The 17,363-nt window shown below is 41.3% G+C and overlaps 1 protein-coding gene across 1 annotated transcript in view; it reads left to right on the top strand.

Moving 5' to 3' along the window:
• The window catches only part of ANAPC5 (anaphase promoting complex subunit 5), a 33,984-nt gene that overhangs the window by 15,447 nt on the left and 1,174 nt on the right, over window positions 1–17,363 (top strand). Inside the window, exons 7-15 of the mRNA XM_065904342.1 lie at window positions 987–1,177; window positions 5,425–5,506; window positions 6,173–6,262; window positions 7,421–7,602; window positions 9,149–9,284; window positions 13,619–13,693; window positions 15,465–15,586; window positions 16,045–16,152; window positions 16,235–16,382. Of these exons, the coding sequence (XP_065760414.1) occupies window positions 987–1,177; window positions 5,425–5,506; window positions 6,173–6,262; window positions 7,421–7,602; window positions 9,149–9,284; window positions 13,619–13,693; window positions 15,465–15,586; window positions 16,045–16,152; window positions 16,235–16,382 (1,134 nt within the window). The remainder of the gene's footprint in view (window positions 1–986; window positions 1,178–5,424; window positions 5,507–6,172; window positions 6,263–7,420; window positions 7,603–9,148; window positions 9,285–13,618; window positions 13,694–15,464; window positions 15,587–16,044; window positions 16,153–16,234; window positions 16,383–17,363) is intronic.

The raw sequence follows: 17,363 nt of genomic DNA, 5'->3' as shown, positions 1-17,363 counted from the left end.
CAGAAACTGTTCCTAAATTAGAAAGCAGGGACAAGACTGTTGAATAGTTGAGTAAATGTGGATTGGCCCGCTGACCTGGGTTATTGGAAGGAAATCCTGCAGTTGGCATGTAATTGACTTAGCCTAGGCTCCTCCCCAACCCCGGGGTCCAGGAGGGATTTCTTCAATCTATTGATGTTCTCTTTCATTTATCATCTCTCTGATGTTGTGAATTATGGACAGGAGATGAAGGAGATGACAGACTGATTTGTTTTTTTTAAGTTTGAGGCCCAAAAATTCTTTTCTCCTCTTTTGTAAATGTTTTTGTTGTTGTTGTTGTATATATTTTTTAAGTTAAAATAATTCTATTCTTTATTGAATTTTTATCCTGAGAACTTTCTTAATAGCACCTGGGTTTTGCCATCTGACTTTATCCACATATAGAAATAGATCTGCTTTGCTCCTTAGTAACTGGGATCTGCCTGCTGGAGGGAGTTTTAATTAAGTGAACCAAACAAAATGAAAATAGTGTCAAAATAGAAGATAATTAACTTCTAAAACTAATAAACTAGTAAAAGTCTCACTGGGTTTTAACATGGACATTTAGAAAAATTGGTTTTATATTTGTATGAATTCAGGTTTTAAGACCTTTTTTTTTTTTTCAATACTTACCCAATTCCTTAATACCCAAGCTAGGTGATTCCCCCTCCATCCTCATGTATAATCCATGGATCCTAATATAACCAGTGGATGAATATTTAGGACAAAACTCTGACACCCATGCTGGTGGAATTCCCTTTTTTTTTGTTTGGGGACACATTCTGGGGGAGAAACCAGCTAATGTACCTTAAGTCTATTTTATTCTGCCTGTGGGGAAGAGATTAAGCTAAACTGTGACTTAGGAGGGTAGGGGATATGTGGATGTCTACAGCCAGTGGACCTCTCTGAATTAATCTGACACAAGAGGAACAGAACATTTAAAATATGTTGAATGTTCCTCCTTTTAGCACTACCTCAGCTACTTAAACAACCTCCGAGTTCAAGACGTTTTCAGTTCAACACACAGCCTCCTTCATTATTTTGACCGCCTGATTCTTACTGGAGCCGAGAGCAAAAGTAACGGGGAAGAGGGCTATGGCCGGAGCCTGAGATATGCGGCTCTAAACCTGGCCGCCCTGCACTGCCGCTTTGGTCACTAGTAAGTGTATAAACTTTTGTCTATGTAGAAATTGAAGAAATTATCTCTCAAATGTTAATTGAGATGTGTTTTTAAAAATAGGCTGTATTTGACTTAGAGAATGAACTTCATGGTTACCAGAGGGGAAGGGTAGGGAGTAGGGATTGACGTGCACACACTGTTTTTATATTTAAAATAGATAACCAGCAAGGACCTACTGCATAGCAAAGGAACTCTGTTCAATATTACATAATAATCTAAATGGGAAAATAATTTGAAAAAGAATAGATACATGTATTTAATAGATGTATAACCAAATCACTTTGCTGTACGCTGAAACTAACACAACATTGTTAATCAACTACACTCCAATATAAAAAGTTTAAAAAAATATGCTGTATATTTTTTAAAAAGGAGGAGGAGGGGGAAGAAAAGAGAAAAAGAGATTGTTCAACCTGACCTTGTCAATAACTTGCACAGAAGGAAGCTTTTTGCACTGAACAGAAGATAATGAAACCCTCTGCCTAAAGAGTCTGCCCCCTGGAGTCACTATTTAGCATTGCCGTCTAAGTGCTTGGCCTCTTGCATTACTTCTAAGAACAACCGGCACTGAATTAAAAGGAAATTAGGTCATTAGGCCAGAGATTCCCAACAGGATTTTTCAGAGGAAATAATGGGTATGTAAAAGTTATTTTCAGTATTTGAAAAAGCCAAAAGGAAGCTGTGCCTTTATTTGACAAAAGACTGTGGTTTGCCGAAAGTCACGTTTGTGTTTTTGGTTGGAATTCAGGGGGCTCAGTGAGGTGACACTGACTTATGCCATTATTAAGGTATGCCTATGATTTTAATAAATAAAAATAGGAAATTGATCAGCTATTTTATTAATATTTAGTAAATAGAGTTAATAGGATAAAGTCTTTCAAAATATGGGATCTATTTTGAAAAGAATGAAATAACGTGAATAATGGTGAAAAGGTAGGAAATTACCAACTGATAGAGTCTGTCTGCCTCCCTGTGGCTTTTTCCCATTTAAGAAAAATTGGTTTCTGACACAGGCATCTTTGAGTCAAGACTAGAGTGTATTTCTAGAAGTGTAGTGTCCAAAGTTCAAGAACTGAGACTTCTACACCTTACTCTATGGCCCAGGCAACAATAAGGAAATTCTATTAACTTCTGATTGTCACATTTTCAAAGGGACTTAGACAAGCTGGAGCTTGCCTGGGGGACAGTCTCATTGGAGGCATTCAGAGTCATCCCCTGTAAATAGTGTGGGAAGGATGTGAGAGTGTGTAGCCTGGAAAAGAAACCGTTTAGCCAAGCGTGTATTTGACATCTTTCTGTAGTGAAGGTAGTGTGAAAAGCACTTAGATTGATCAAGGGTGTGACTACTAGAGGAGATTGAGAGCTGGTAAGTGCCAGTTAAAGGGCAAAACATTTTTGCTCTCTATGAGGAGGAGATTTCTTTGTATAGAACCTTCTGAGAAAAGTGTCAGCAGAGTGCTAAGGTGTGCAGCGGGGGTGACATTCAGCGAATTCAAGCCTCAGATTGATACTTGAACCAAAAAATGTTTAAGGCTACTCTGAACTCCATGATTTTGTGAGATTCCATGTTCTAAGAGTCAACTTCTTTTTGTCTGCCCAGCTTTAGTAACCTTTTTGATCACAGCCTTTCATGTTTTATGTACTCGTAATAAATAGCAACATCATTTGAATATTTGCCAATAACCTGTTTCTGTGTTACACACAGCTTGCCCTTGCATTTGGAAGTTTGTGTGTAGTCTGGTAGATACAAATAATTAGTCTGTTGATGTATAGAATTTCTCCGTGTTTGCAATATTATCAATGGATAGGCAGCTAACTGTACGGAGTTAATTTCTAGTTAATTTCTGATTTACTCAACTCCAGGCTTCTTTATTTTTAGTCCTGGAGCTATGAGACTGTATAACTGTCACTGAGCTAATAGGATTGTGATAATTTCTTAAAAATCTTTATAGTTACTTATTGAGTGTCTGTTATGTACTAGGCATTGCTCTAGGTGCTGAGGATACAGCAGTGGGAAAAAAAATGTGCTCTGTTCTCATGGAGCTTGCAATGGGAGAAATAAAGAATAAATAACACTAAACGTAATTTATCAGGTAGTGATAGATCAGGATAAGGGATTAAAGAGAGATGATAAGTGTTATTATTTTCATAAGTAACACTCTTCTTCCAGATAATTGCACAGGTCTTAATCTTCAACCTTTGTTAATATTTGAATAGAGACTTAAAGGATTTGAGGCAGTGAGTAATCTGTGTGTTTATCTGGAGAAAGAGTATTCATATCACCTAGGACAGCAAGTACAAAGGCCCTGAGGCAGGATTTACTTGGCATGTTTGAGGAGGAACAATGACAGAATGACTTATGGTCAGAATGACATAAGTAAGGGCGGAGTAGAGGAGAATGAGGTCATAGAAGTGGCAGAGGTCAGAGCATTTAGGGTCCTGTAGGCCTGGAGAATCCCAGAGACAGAGGAGCCTGGTGGGCTGCCGTCTATGGGGTCGCGCAGAGTCGGACACGACTGAAGCGACATAGCAGCAGCAGCAGCAGGCCCAACTAAGGACGTTGGCTTTTACTCTGAATGACATAGGAAGTGGTTGTTAGAGGCTACAGACCTTTCTGCTCTGGCATTTTGCAAACAGTATGACAGCCAGCATGTTTCAAATATTTCAACCAGTTTGGTTCTTGCTATTTAATGAAAATTTTTATCAGAGGCTTTTCTGATTAGCAGCAATGGAAAACCATTGATTCTTCTAGGATTTGCCAGAAACTTTGAAGTTTCTGTGTTGGTAATCTACTTTTTCTTCCTGTCTGGGAAAAATAATCTTTCTTTAGTTCTGTTTTAGCATCCTATCTGTACAATTCTCCCAGAAGACTTTTTCTAAACATAATTTATTTGGTCATCAGATGTTCAACAAAGTTATATCGACTGGTATTTATAAGGGGCCTCTGTGTGAAGATGTGCTTCCTGCCTTCAAATAGCTTATATTCTGGTGCATCTAAGCATTAAAAGGGATTTAAAAGAAATATAAAATAGGTAAAAATGTTTCTTTATCCAAACAGGTAGTATTGAGGAAGAATTCAACTCTCCCAGTTAAAATTAATAAAATTAATATTGCTCTTATTGAAAGAAAATTTTGCATAAAATTTTCCCTACATAAGTGATACCCATAGAATTTCTGATTCTATTTTGAGATCTCAGTGACCCAGCATTTACAGAATTTTTGTGACTTGCCACTGGGGAACCCCAAGTTTAAGACATTGCTGGTGCCCCCTGCAGGTTAAAGAAATAAAACTAACAGATTAAGTAGAGGGTGATACAAAATAGTATTAATATTTAATTAAGCACTGCAAGTAGATACTTTTTCTATGGGCTTTTTCAGAAGTGAAGGCTCAGTGGGGCCAAGAATAGTTGACTGAATTTCCACAGAAGTTGCAAGGTTGGGGAGACATCCCAGTTGGAAAGGAGCCACATGAGCAGAAAAAAGAAATCTCAGAAGTGAAAATCTTCCAAATACTTTTCAAAACTAGTTTTGAAAAAATTTATAAAAGTATCAAATACCATAGTTCACAAAATTTTTCAAATAATGCCGAAAGGAAGGTGATGAAAAGTAAAACCTTACATCCTCTCTTTGTCCCTCCCCTCGGCAGTGTGTGTGTGTGTGCGTGCACACACGTGTGCACATGTTCATGCACTTAGTCACTCAATTGTGTCCAACTCTTGCGACCCCATGGACTGTAGCACCCCAGGCTCCTCTGTCCATGGGATTTCCCAGGCAAGAATCCTGGAGCAAGTTGCCATTTTCTTTTCCATTAGATCTTCCCAACTCAGGGATTGAACCTGCGTCTCTTGCATCTCCTGCATTGGCAGGAGGATTCTTTTATTTTTTAATTTTTTTAGGAGGATTCTTTTAATGCTAAGCCACCTAGGAAGCCCTCAGCATTAGACAACTAAAAAAAAAAAAAATCTTAGGAGCTGAGATAGGGAAAAACCAGTACTTCAGATCCCTTTTAGTAGAACTCCACCTTAGAAGGGACATGTTCTATGTCTCTATTTTAACTGTTTCTTTTGCTGCTGGGATGGGGGTGTCTCTGAGGGCTAAGCCCACAGTTTCAACTTCCAACCCAGAGGCCTGCACGCTGGTGAATTACCATACAGATGACTTCCTGTTACCGTTGCTTACACATGTTTGCGGTTGTTAACGAGTATTAATGTTCAGTCTGTCGTTAGTCAACAGGCAGAGCTTGCCCTGCAGGAGGCGATTAGGATTGCCCAGGAGTCCAACGATCACGTGTGTCTCCAGCATTGCTTGGTGAGGCCACCCTCCTGTCTTGGAAGTTCTGCCTGTGGGTTGGGTTGTTGGCATCTGAAAGGCCCCATATGAATTAGGTTGTCTTGCAGTTGGAAGGTCCTCAGTGGTGATGGTAAACTAGTTAGATGGTCAGGGGGATTCAGGAAAGGCAACCCAGCTGTATTTATCTTTCTTAATTCTTGATGTCCATTTTGTTTGCGGGCATTTCTTGTCTACAAATTTAAATGCAGCTTGCCATGCAAAACTGTCACACTAGACACTGGCATGAAGGAAATGTGTCTGCAGCACCTGATAACTGGATAAGAGCTTGTGCTGTCAAAGCGTCATCACCAAGCACATCATCAAACAAGTAGAACCCAGTTCAGCAACCACCTGAGAATTTCACTTTCTCACTTCCAAGGCTTCCATGGGCCTCATGTCTTTTTTTTTCTGGAACATTTGCCACTCACGGCTCTCAGAGGCGAAGAAGATAAATGGCTTGTTTATTTCAGTCTGATGGTTTTAATGTGTTAGATGGGTTTCATTTCAGTTCATAATTTGTGAAAGTGTGTTTTAGAGGGCTTATTTTGTCCCTTGTTAATTTGTTCTTACAACCATGCTGATGCTTTCAGTAGAACATTAGCCATTATCGTTGTTTTGATACCTTTTGATGACTTCTCTTGCCAGAGCTGGCTTTACGTGCTGGGACAGAAGAGATCTGATAGCTATGTTCTGCTGGAACATTCTGTGAAGAAAGCTGTACATTTTGGGTTACCAGTAAGGCTCATCTTTCTATGAAATTATTTAAACAATTGGGGTGGTTTTATTCTTGGTAGTTTCATGTGACCTTAATTATTAATTAAACCACTAAATTCTTTGAATAGATTTCCCTCTCCTCCTCTTATCCTAATAACATCCGTAAAAGTTCCATTTATCAATTTGATGAGATCTTTGTTTAGTGTATTGATCAACACTAAGCTACCACATCTTTATTTAGAAAATTTTTAAGAAAGAAAACCAGTGACTGGCAAACTCTATAGGCTACAGGCTAAACCTGGCTCTCTGCCTGCTTCTGTGTGGCCCTCAAGCTAAGAATGGGTTTTACATTTTTAAATAGTTGGGGGGAAAAAACAAAGAAGGATATGTGGCATAAACCAAATGTGGCCTGCAAACCCTAAATTATTTACTCTCTGGTCCTTTATAGAACAAATTTACTGATCCTTGTTTTAAGTAATAAACAAAGCCACAAACCAGTAAACCTGTATTCTCCAATGACAGATGCTGAGGGGCATTGAAAGGGCATAAGTCCTACACATGAAGTTGTAATGACTGTAGAATCTAGATTGCTATTGCTCTAAGAACCTTATTCTGTCTCAAAAAAAAAAAAAAAAAGATAGACTTTGTAAGCAAAATTTTTGTTATGGATTTGAGTGGACGTTTTTTAGTTGAGCTTTCATCCTTGAAAATTATACCAGAAATTAATGAAGAAATAGTTATGCTCCTAATACACATATTTACACATATTTTCCCTTAATCTCCTACTACATAATGTACCCAGCATTGTTTGACATATACTATGTCATTTTAATCCTTAAAATAAGTCTGCATGATAGGTTTGATGCCCATTTTACAGATGGGCTTGTGTAAGAAGCTAAGTGACTGGCCCTAGGTCACACAGTCAGCAGCAGAGGCAGTGTTTAAGTCCAGATCCATTTAACTTCAGAGCTGGCCCTTCTCACTGTATCATTAGCTTCTCTTCCATCCTCTAGTTTTTCAGGAACATTTCTCATATGGGTTAGGGTCAGGCTGCAGGTACTTTCTTTATAAATAGTGATGTCATTGAGCATGTGTTGAAATATCCCAACTTTCTGAAGAGCAAAACAAATTCTGTCTTGTCATCTCTATCTTGAGTTGTGCCTATGTCTGTCTCCTTAGTACCTCGCCTCCCTAGGAATACAGTCCCTGGTGCAGCAGAGAGCTTTTGCTGGAAAGACGGCAAACAAACTTATGGATGCCCTAAAGGACTCGGACCTCCTGCACTGGAAGCACAGCCTATCAGAGCTCATCGATATCAGCATCGCCCAGAAGACAGCCATCTGGAGACTCTATGGCCGTAGGTGCGTCTTCAAGCCCACCATCAAGGCTGCAAGGACACAAGTCCTCTTACAGATGAGCGGAAGCCAGAAGACTGGTGCTGTGAGGGCCAAATGGATGGAGGTTGTTTTTGCAGGGGGTTAAAGAAAGTGTTTTAAAATTTTTAAATATTTTCTACTTTGTACACAGACTTTGCAAAGGTTTTTCCTATGCCCATTTTTTTTAATCTACTTCTTTTTAAAATTAAATAATTAATTAGTTTATTTTTGGCTTCACTGGGTCGTCGTTGCTGCGTGCAGGCTTTCTCTAGTTGCAGCAGGCAGGCCTACTCTCTAGTTGGGGTGCACAGACTTCTCATTGCAGTGGCTTCTCTTGTTGTGCGGCACTCGTTCTCAGACACGCGGGCTTCAGTAGTTGTGGCCCAGGGGCTGTAGAACTCGTGCTCTGTAGTTGTGGTCCACAGGCTTAATTGCCCTGAGGCATGTGAGATCTTCCATGATCGGGGATTGGACCGGTGTCCCCTGAATTGCAAAGTAGACTCGTAACCACTAGATCACCAGGGAAGCTCCTTCTCTGCCTGTTTTTATTTACTCCTCCCAACTACTCTGGGAGGTAACTGGGGGTGATCTCCATTCTCGGATGCACAGGACAAGGTTCACACATCTGATCTGCCCCAGATAACAAATGAGTTAACAAGTTAACAAGCATGGACCTCCACACTCAAACTGAGGTCCTTGGACTCCAAACACCACGTCCCTGTGCTCTGAGATGCCATGGATCACTCAAGTTGAGCACCCTCTTAACCCCAAAGCTGTTACATAATGAAAGCTGCTTCCCTGTTAACCAGGGTGTGTTCTCTGGACCATCTCCGGCCTGGTGTGTAATTCCCATTTATCCTCCTTTGTTGCTGTTCAGTTGCTAAGCCATGTCTGATTCTTTACGACCCTGTGGACTGCAGCCAGCCAGGCTCCTCTGTCCTCCACTCTCTCCTAGAGTTTGCTCAAATTCATGTCCAAGCTTGGAAGTAAATTCTGAACCAGATTTTTAATCCGGAAGCCCTGTCGCTACCTCACCTCTCACCTAGACAATCTGCTGTTTCTAGGAATTCAGTGATGAAAGGAAGTGCCTATTGTATCAGTCTTGTTTTTGTACTTGAAATAATTTTTGGCACAGTGTGGTGTGAAACAGATGCAGACACTGGCCACCGCTTCCACTGTCAGAGCAGCCGGTGCCAAGATGGCATCAGGTCTAAACTTACTGTGAAAGCTAATTAACATGCTGTGTCCCCAGGGAAGATTAGAGGTGGGGGTGGGGGGAGGTCTGGAGCTTGGAGCTCCCAGTTGTGTCATAACCACCGCATGTTTCCTTTGAGGCCACACCTTTGAGGCTTTCCTGCTCTCCTTGTCCCGAGGACAGGAGGCCCAGCATTGGGAGACAGCTACTCTCACGGAGCCAGAGCTTGCAGAAAGGCGTCACCTCCTCCATTTCCTCTCGGGGTAACTGTAGGGTGTAGCTGAGGGGCACCTGGGTCTCTTGACTGACAGGGATGCCTTTTTGTCCCCTCCCCAGCACTATGGCCCTGCAGCAAGCCCAGATGTTGCTGAGCATGAATAGCCTGGAGTCCGTGAACGCAGGCGTGCAGCAGAACAACACGGAGTCATTCGCTGTGGCGCTCTGTCACCTCGCTGAGCTGCACGCAGAGCAGGTAGGCAGGTGACTGGGCCAGTGTGCTTCCGGAGCATCACTGAATTCCTAGAAGCAGGGTCTTCCATTTCTCTCCTCTAGTGCTTGAGAAAAGCACAGACAGCTCTGGTTGGATGGAGGTGGTGGAAAGGGTGAAATCTCATGAGTAGAAATGGACTGGGTATAGAGTCTGCAATGTTTGTGGAGCTGAGGACCTCTTCTGGCATCGGGGAAGGGACTAAGAGATCAACTATTTCTAGGTAGCAGATGGAATAAGAAGGAGTCTTTGAAATTTAGGGTGGAAGAGCTGTGTGTTTGTGGGAAAGGGAAGAACATAATAAGAACACAGCTAAAATGATAACAGCTAAGGTATGTCGTATATTTGTTCTGTGCCGGGCTCTGTGGTCAGTGATTTCCATGTGTGATCATTCACATTCCTCACAGTAGCCCCATCAGGTCAGCTTTGGTATCATCCCATTTCACAGAAGAGAAACTGAGTTCCCAGGAGCGAAGTCCCAGACCCACGACCAGTGAATGTCAGTGTCAGATCTTCAACCCAAGGCTTACGGATTTAAAAGAAAGACATTGGGAGTATGGTGTAACCTTGACTTATAGTCCAAGTAATTTTACATAAATCTCTTTATAGGGGATTGATGCAAGGGTTGCTCATGTTGCTCTTGGCTTTCTTTTCCCTTTGCTCAAAAACGTCTTTCATCAGAAAAGGTCGGGGAACGCTCTTATCTAGAGCCAGCTCTAACTGCTGCCTTGCTGTAAGTGCATTTCCTTGATCATATTATTTTCTCCACCTCTTTGTGGTATAATGATCGCTAGCTTGCATCATAGCACTCAGTATTCTTTAATCCGCAGCCTGAAGATCCTTGAGTGGTTTCCGCCCCTTTCAGAAGTCTGTAAATACTTCTCTCTACTGGACATATTTTAGCATTTTATGATCCTCTAACTAGCTGTGGAAACAGACAGCGTGAATGGACTCTGGCCATGGCATCTGCCTGCACCTCCGTCAGCTGCTTTCTTCTTGTACCTGGGAAGCATCACCCATGCTTCCTGACATCAAAACAGGCCAGCGGCTCTTGCCGTTTGCTTTCCTCCAGGAATGCTGCACATTAATCACTTTCTCCTTCTTGTAATGGCACTGGAACCTCTTTAACATTGATTCTTTTCCTCTGCTGGTGCCTTGGTTAAGCGGAGCATTTGTAACAAATGAGTCAGGGCGCATTCAGTTAGGTATTGGTATAAGCTTCATGTTGACTTTTTTCCCCCACAACTTTATTGAGATGTAATTCACATGCCCCACAATCCACCCATTTAAAGTGTCCCCTGGTGACTCTTTAACATAGTATTCTCCCTACTGTTGTTGTTATTTAGTCACTCAGTCATGTCTGCCTCTTTGTGACCCCATGGACTGTAGGCCGCCAGGTTCCTCTGCCCGTGAGATTTTCCAGGCAAGAATGCTGGAGTGAGTTGCCATTTCCCTCTCCAGGAAATCTTCCCAACCCAGGGATTGAACCTGCGTCTCCCGCATTGGCAGGCGGATGGATTCTTTACCACTGAGCCACTTGGGAAGCACCTTTCTCACAAGCCTTAAACAGTGAAATAGGGAATTCTTTGGCTGTCCAGTGTTTCGGAGTCCACGATTTCACTGCCGAGTGTCCAGGTTCAATCCCTGGTTAGGGAACTAAGATCCTGCAAGCCAAGCAGCACAACCAAAAAAGTAAAAATAAACAGAACTTGCCTTTGGTCCTTTTTGGGTTATGTATGGTAGAAATTATTTCTTTTCCGCTGGAATGGAGAACTACTTGACAGAAATCTGGTCTTGGCTCACTTCTTTAGCTTTAAAACTTTCTCCAAGGCCAGTTGTTAATTGTTCTGTGATTTTTACTGGGGGTTAGACTTGAAAAGTAATCTCGCTCTTTGATTCTGTGTTAATCTTTCCATCTCCCGCCCCCGCTTCCATCTCTGGGCTTGTGTGAAAGCCCTCATCATCGCCTGATTCCATTGGAAGCCTCTAATTGCATAGCTAGAAGAAGGTGGCTGCTTTATTTCCATTCAGTCCCTTTCCCCACCGCTCCTCAACCTGCCTTAGAAAGACTTCTCTAATGTTAGAACATCGACCATGTAGATAAACCCACTGGGCTGATGACTGTCACATTTTCAATTACGCAGATTAGATTTACACCTATGAAATTAAGCTTGGCCAGCTACGGAGAAGGCTGTTTTATCACGAGTTTCTATTTGCTCTTTTATTTCCTTTGTGTGTGCTTCAAGTTGTATCCTGAAATTGATCTCCAGATAAACTGGATGCTGCCCTTTGGTATATGGTAGTTGTCTGGAGCTTGGGTGAACCTGTAGAGAAGTGATGGGGTCTGAGCTGCTGTTGGCAAGCTTCCTCCTATAGCCCAGAGGAAGTGTTGAGAGAGCTGGCCCCCTTTGCTCTTTCTGTGTAATTCTGATTCACTGTGTCACGTTCCTCTCCCGGCCTCAGGAAGTGACAGGTCATGATGGGAATGTTTTGGGCAAGTATTGCCAATTGAGCCCTGTTCTTTCTACTTGGCCTGAAGGTTTGACAGTCATCTACATCACATGCCCAACTCCGTAGGGTAGTCATGAAAATAACTGGCAAGATTAGCCAATTAAAATCACAAAAATAAAAAGATTAATGATCTTCTATTGTAATTCAGTGTACTTTCCATTTCATCTACTCAAATAGAAGTTCACTTGTGATCTTACATGAGCTTCTTTATAGACTGAAGATACATTACCTAATCAGGGTCTTCCCTGGTGGTCCAGAGGCTAAGACTTTGTTCTCCCAATGCAGGGGGCCTAGGTTTGATCCCTGGTCAGGGAACTAGATCCCACGTGCCACAACTAAAGGTCCTATATGCCACAGTGAAGATGGAAGATCCTGCATGCCTCAGTGAAGACCTGGCACAGCAAAATAAACATTTTTTTTTTTTTAAGATAAACTACTTTATCAAAGGATTGGGATAAATTGAAAAGCTTTTTGGTTAATAAGATAAATAGCAATTTAGCAATGTGAAAAAGACATGGACATGTGTTCACAGAAAAAAACATAAATGATTATGAAACATGAAAAAACTTCAATCTAGTCATTAAAGAAGTTAAAATTAATACAGTGAAATAACCAGTTTCACCAAACAAGTAGGCAAAGAAGCTTAAATATAAGGGGAGGAGAAAGGTGTAGGATGCCGGTGTAAAAGTACTTGGTGTATTTCTGAGGGAACTTCCCTGGCAGTCCAGTGGTTAGAACTCTGTGCTTCTACTGCAGGGGGCATGAGTCTGACCCCTATTTAGGGAACTGGGATCCCACATGCCACGCAGCCAAAATGTAAGACAAATAAAAACAAAAGAAAAGTATTTGGTATATTTCTATATGGTAATTTAGTAATGTGTGTGTGTGTTAGTTGCTCATCGTGTCTGACTCCTTTGTGACCCCATGAACTGTAGCCCACCAGGCTTCTCTGACCATGAAATTTTCCAGGCAAGGGTACTAGAATGGGTTGCCATTCTGAGAATCTTCCTGACCCAGGGATTGAACCCAGGTCTCCTGCATTGCAGACAGATTCTTTAACGTCTGAGCCACCAGGGAAGCCCAGTTTAGTAATACATGTGTCAAAAAGCGTAAACGTGCCTAGCACTTAGCCTAGCAATTCTACTTCTAAGGTATTATCCTAAGGAAATAATTGGGCAAGTATGAAAAGATACATGCAGTAAGATAATCATTCTAGCATTTTAAAAATGGAATAAATTGGAAGCAATCAAAATATTCCAAGCAAGGAGATTATTTTGGTGGACTATAATTTATTCACCTAATAAAATACTATGGTGTATAGATTTGAGCTTGTTGACACTGGAAAGAGTCATTCATTCAAAAAATATTTATTGAGTGCCTACTGTGTGGTAAAGAGTTCTACAGGCAATGTTTAAAAATGGTACATAAACCTATTGTTGGAATACTTAAATGTTTTATATTCATGTGCATATGAGAAGTTCAGAAGGGTATGTGTCAAGAAATTACTATGATTATCTTCTGTGAGATTAAAAGTAATTTGTGTTTTTCTCATTGTTCGCATGTATTTTGTAAGTTTTTTTCCTAGAGTGAACATGGGTTACACATGTAATTAAAAAAAATTATTTTAAGTATATGTGAAGTATGTTAGAGCCTAAAAAGAAAGACCCTTTGATATTTGCCAGTCTCCACCGAGGGGCATCCAGGTCGCTGCACCAAGAACAGGCGAGTCAGAGCAACGTCCTGTGAGTGGGGCAGCAGGTCGGGCATCAGCACAGGTGTGCTAAGCAGACTGTGGCTTCCTTTTTCAGGGCTGTTTCGCCGCCGCTTCAGAAGTGTTAAAGCACTTGAAGGAGAGATTCCCACCTAATAGTCAGCATGCCCAGGTAACCTGCCTTTTGTGTGTCGTCAGTTTATTTCTGAAAAGACCATTTGTACTGTATTATTATCAAAATGGAATACTGTAGCATCTCCCCTCCTTTCTGTGACATCTGGTCAGCATAGGAGACTCTGTAAGATGTGTTCAAGGTTGAGAAATTAACTCTGAAAAGAGATTATAGTAGGATATTTTTTCATTCCTGTCTTCATGGTTTTAAATGAATATTCCTTATATCTCTAATTGATTGTCCTTTGATAGATCGAGAACTAGGTCTCCATTTTGTTACTCTGTCTTCTCCTTGGCAGCTCCAGTTGCCAACCTTTTGGGCAGATGTTGTATCCAGAGGGAACGAGCTTTATAAAGCAGTCCTAGGCTCTCTGTTCCTTGTTGCACCGATTTCCGTCTCTGATGGGGCCAAGAAAATCTATTACGAGGGTCCTCTTTCTATTCCTCCCCTTATCCAGTTTAGCCTTCAGATGATAAGGGAATTTGAAATCATAAGAGACCATGGCCCGAGGATCTCCTACTGTTGGTCCCTAGAGGAAGGCTCGCAGTCATGTGGGTTGTTGGCCCCACCTAAATAGATATGGTGTGGATGCCCATCTGCTTATAAGCTGTGCTGGGATCTCATTGCTGCTTTCAGCAGACTATGAGCTAAATTCAAAGTACCCAGACAGAAAGGCGGTGAGCAAATTAAATAGAAGCTTAGCACCCAAGGATGCTGTGGGGAATAAAGAATTAAGCGTGGTTCTGTGGTAGCGCTCATGGTTACCATTCTAGCCACTTTTAAAGAAGGTGCACAGTAAAGAAAAAGACAATTTAACTCACATTCTACAAAATGCATCTATATAGGGCTGATAAACAGATGGAAAGGTACTCAACCTGGCTATTGATCAAGGGAAATACAAATGAAAAAACAGTGAGATATTTCATACCCATCAGATTGGCCAGAAGTAAAATATCTGACACCACTGATTGTTGGTGAGTGTGTGAAGCAATAAGATATCATACACTGCCAATGGGGAGTGTAAACTGCCATGACCCACTTAAAGAACAAATGGGCGCTGTGTTAAGGAGAAGGTGCATATAGCCTACAGCCCAGCCTTTCTGCTGCTTGCTTGTACCCAGGGTAAGTATTGCACCCAGGTGATGTAGGAGAGTGTCTGCTGCAGCACTGTTCAGAAAAGTGAGAAATTGGAACTACCATCAACATGAGAATAGATAAGTTGCCATGTTTTCATACAACTGAAAACTATTCACCAGTGAAAAGAAATTAATTAGAACTACTTGTATTAACATGCATAAGCACCCCCTGAATAATGTTGAGCTCAAAAGCAAGTTGTCAAAGAATGCATACAGTATGATTCTGTTTATTTATACAAAGTTTAAAAAAATGTAAGGTCATACTATGTATTGTTTCAGGATGAGTAGTTATTTTGTAAAAGTATAAAAACATGAATGGGAATGATAACAAATCAAATGTTTCCTTTGAAAACAGAGGAGAATGGAATTTTCAAAGGACCTCAACGTTTAACAGTATCTAAAGCAAATAAAGCAGAATGTTGTGGTTTGACAAATTGATGGTTGCCACACATGTGTTTATTTTATATAGTGCTTTTTCTTTAAATACTTGAATATTAAAAAAAATTTTTTTAAGTAAAAAAAAAAATGTGTGTGAATTGCAAGGATATTTGCTAAGTGAGCCAAAATACTTTTGTTTCTATTGAATAATGAGGTGAACATCTGTCATTCTGTTTTTGTTTTTTTTTCCTCATTAGTTATGGATGCTGTGTGATCAAAAAATACAGTTTGACAGAGCAATGAATGATGGCAAATATCATTTAGCTGATTCACTTGTTACAGGAATCACAGCTCTTAATAGCATAGAGGGTGTATATAGGTAAGAAAATTTGAAAACTCAACCCTAAAATGAAATAATTCGCAAATGGCTTTATTCTTATTTGTTTTGTCTGTGAATTAATTTATTAACTTTGGCCTAGGAAAAAATTTTTTTTTCTGTTTATTACCTGTTTATTACAGGCCGTTAGAAAATCCAAATAAGCAAAATGGAGAAAGTTAAGTTATTCAGAGATAATCACTAACATGCTATCTCATTCCAGATTTTTTTCTTGTGTGCATGTATATGTGTGTGTGTGTGTTCACATATGTGCTCACAGAGACACACATACACTTTTTTTTTTTCTCTTTTAACACAAACTATATCAGATGCAATTATTCCCCTTGGGAGGTTTACATTCTAATTGAGGAAGCAGCAATTCTAACCCTGAAGCTGACTCTACTTACAACCCTCACAAAACAGCGACATAACCGTTCGCATCTATTTTCTTTCTGTGTCAGAAAAGCAATTGTCCTACAGGCTCAGAACCAAATGTCAGAGGCACACAAGCTTCTACAGAAATTGTTGATTCATTGTCAGAGAACCAGGAATACGGAAATGGTGATCAGGTAAGGGAGGGCTTTTGTGCGTCTCCCCTGGGAGGTGCTTTGTGCTGGTTATCCTCACACGTGCCTTCCTCTTTGCGGGCAGTGTCCTGCTGTCTGTGGCGGAGCTGTACTGGCGATCTTCCTCCCCAACCATCGCACTGCCCGTGCTCCTGCAGGCCCTGGCTCTCTCCAAGGAGTACCGGTTGCAGCATTTGGCCTCCGAAACGGTGCTGAACTTGGCTTTTGCCCAGGTAAACTGATTGCTGTTTGTATAGCACATGTTAGTATTCGAGAACTGGTGAATCTGTTACTACTCTTTGGTTTTGAAAAGGATCCTAGTGAGCTTTTTTGCTTCTCAATATTGAAATCTGGGTATGCAGTCTCACTGTGCAAGCCTTCCATGGAAGTCTGGAGTTGTGAACCTGGTGACAAGCTGATGCCTCCCAGTGGCACTGGCTTTACAGACCTGTGTGTTTACAAAGAAGGATGCGCCTCTTCACTGAGGATATTGCATGGTATTAATGACTTAGCCGACCCAGAGCTGTGCTTGATTTAAGAAGAGAACAGATAAGGAAATAAGGAAGTCATGTGTTCAGTGAAATGTTTTGGAAATTAAATTGCATTTTGCCTTTGTTTTCCGTCTCCCCCTGTAGAATGTAAAGACCATGAGAAAAGGGACTGTTTCTTCCCTGGTATGTCAACCTGGTATGATCCACATATTGTTGTTGCTTAGTCGCTAAGTCATGTCAGACTGTTTTGCGACCCCATGGACTATACCCACCAGGCTCCTCTGTCCATAGAATTTCCCAGGCAAGAATATTAGAGTAGGTTACCATTTCCTTCTCCAGGGGATCTTCCCAACCCAGGGATTAAACCTGCATCTTCTGCGTCTCCTGCATTGGCAAGTGGATTCTTACCCACTCTGCCACCAGGGAAATGAAAGTGAAAGCTGCTCAATCGTGTCTAACTCTTTGCAACCCCATGGAGTATATAGTCCATGGAATTCTCCAGGCCAGAATACTGGAGTGGGTAGCCTTTCCCTTCTCCAGGGAAATCTTCCCAGCCCAGGGATCAAACCCAGGTCTCCTACATTGCAGGTAGATTCTTTACCAGCTGAGCCACAAGGGAAGCCCAAGAATACTGGAGTGGGTAGCCTATCCCTTCTCCAGAGGATCTTCCCGACCCAGGAATTGAACCAGGTCTCCTGCATTGCAGGCGGATTCTTTACCAAC

Source organism: Muntiacus reevesi, chromosome 13, assembly GCF_963930625.1.
Source record: "Muntiacus reevesi chromosome 13, mMunRee1.1, whole genome shotgun sequence".
In the NCBI taxonomy this organism is placed as follows: domain Eukaryota; kingdom Metazoa; phylum Chordata; class Mammalia; order Artiodactyla; family Cervidae; genus Muntiacus; species Muntiacus reevesi.
The sequence above is the reverse complement of the archived record's forward strand: the minus strand, read 5'-3'. Positions and strand labels throughout refer to the sequence as shown.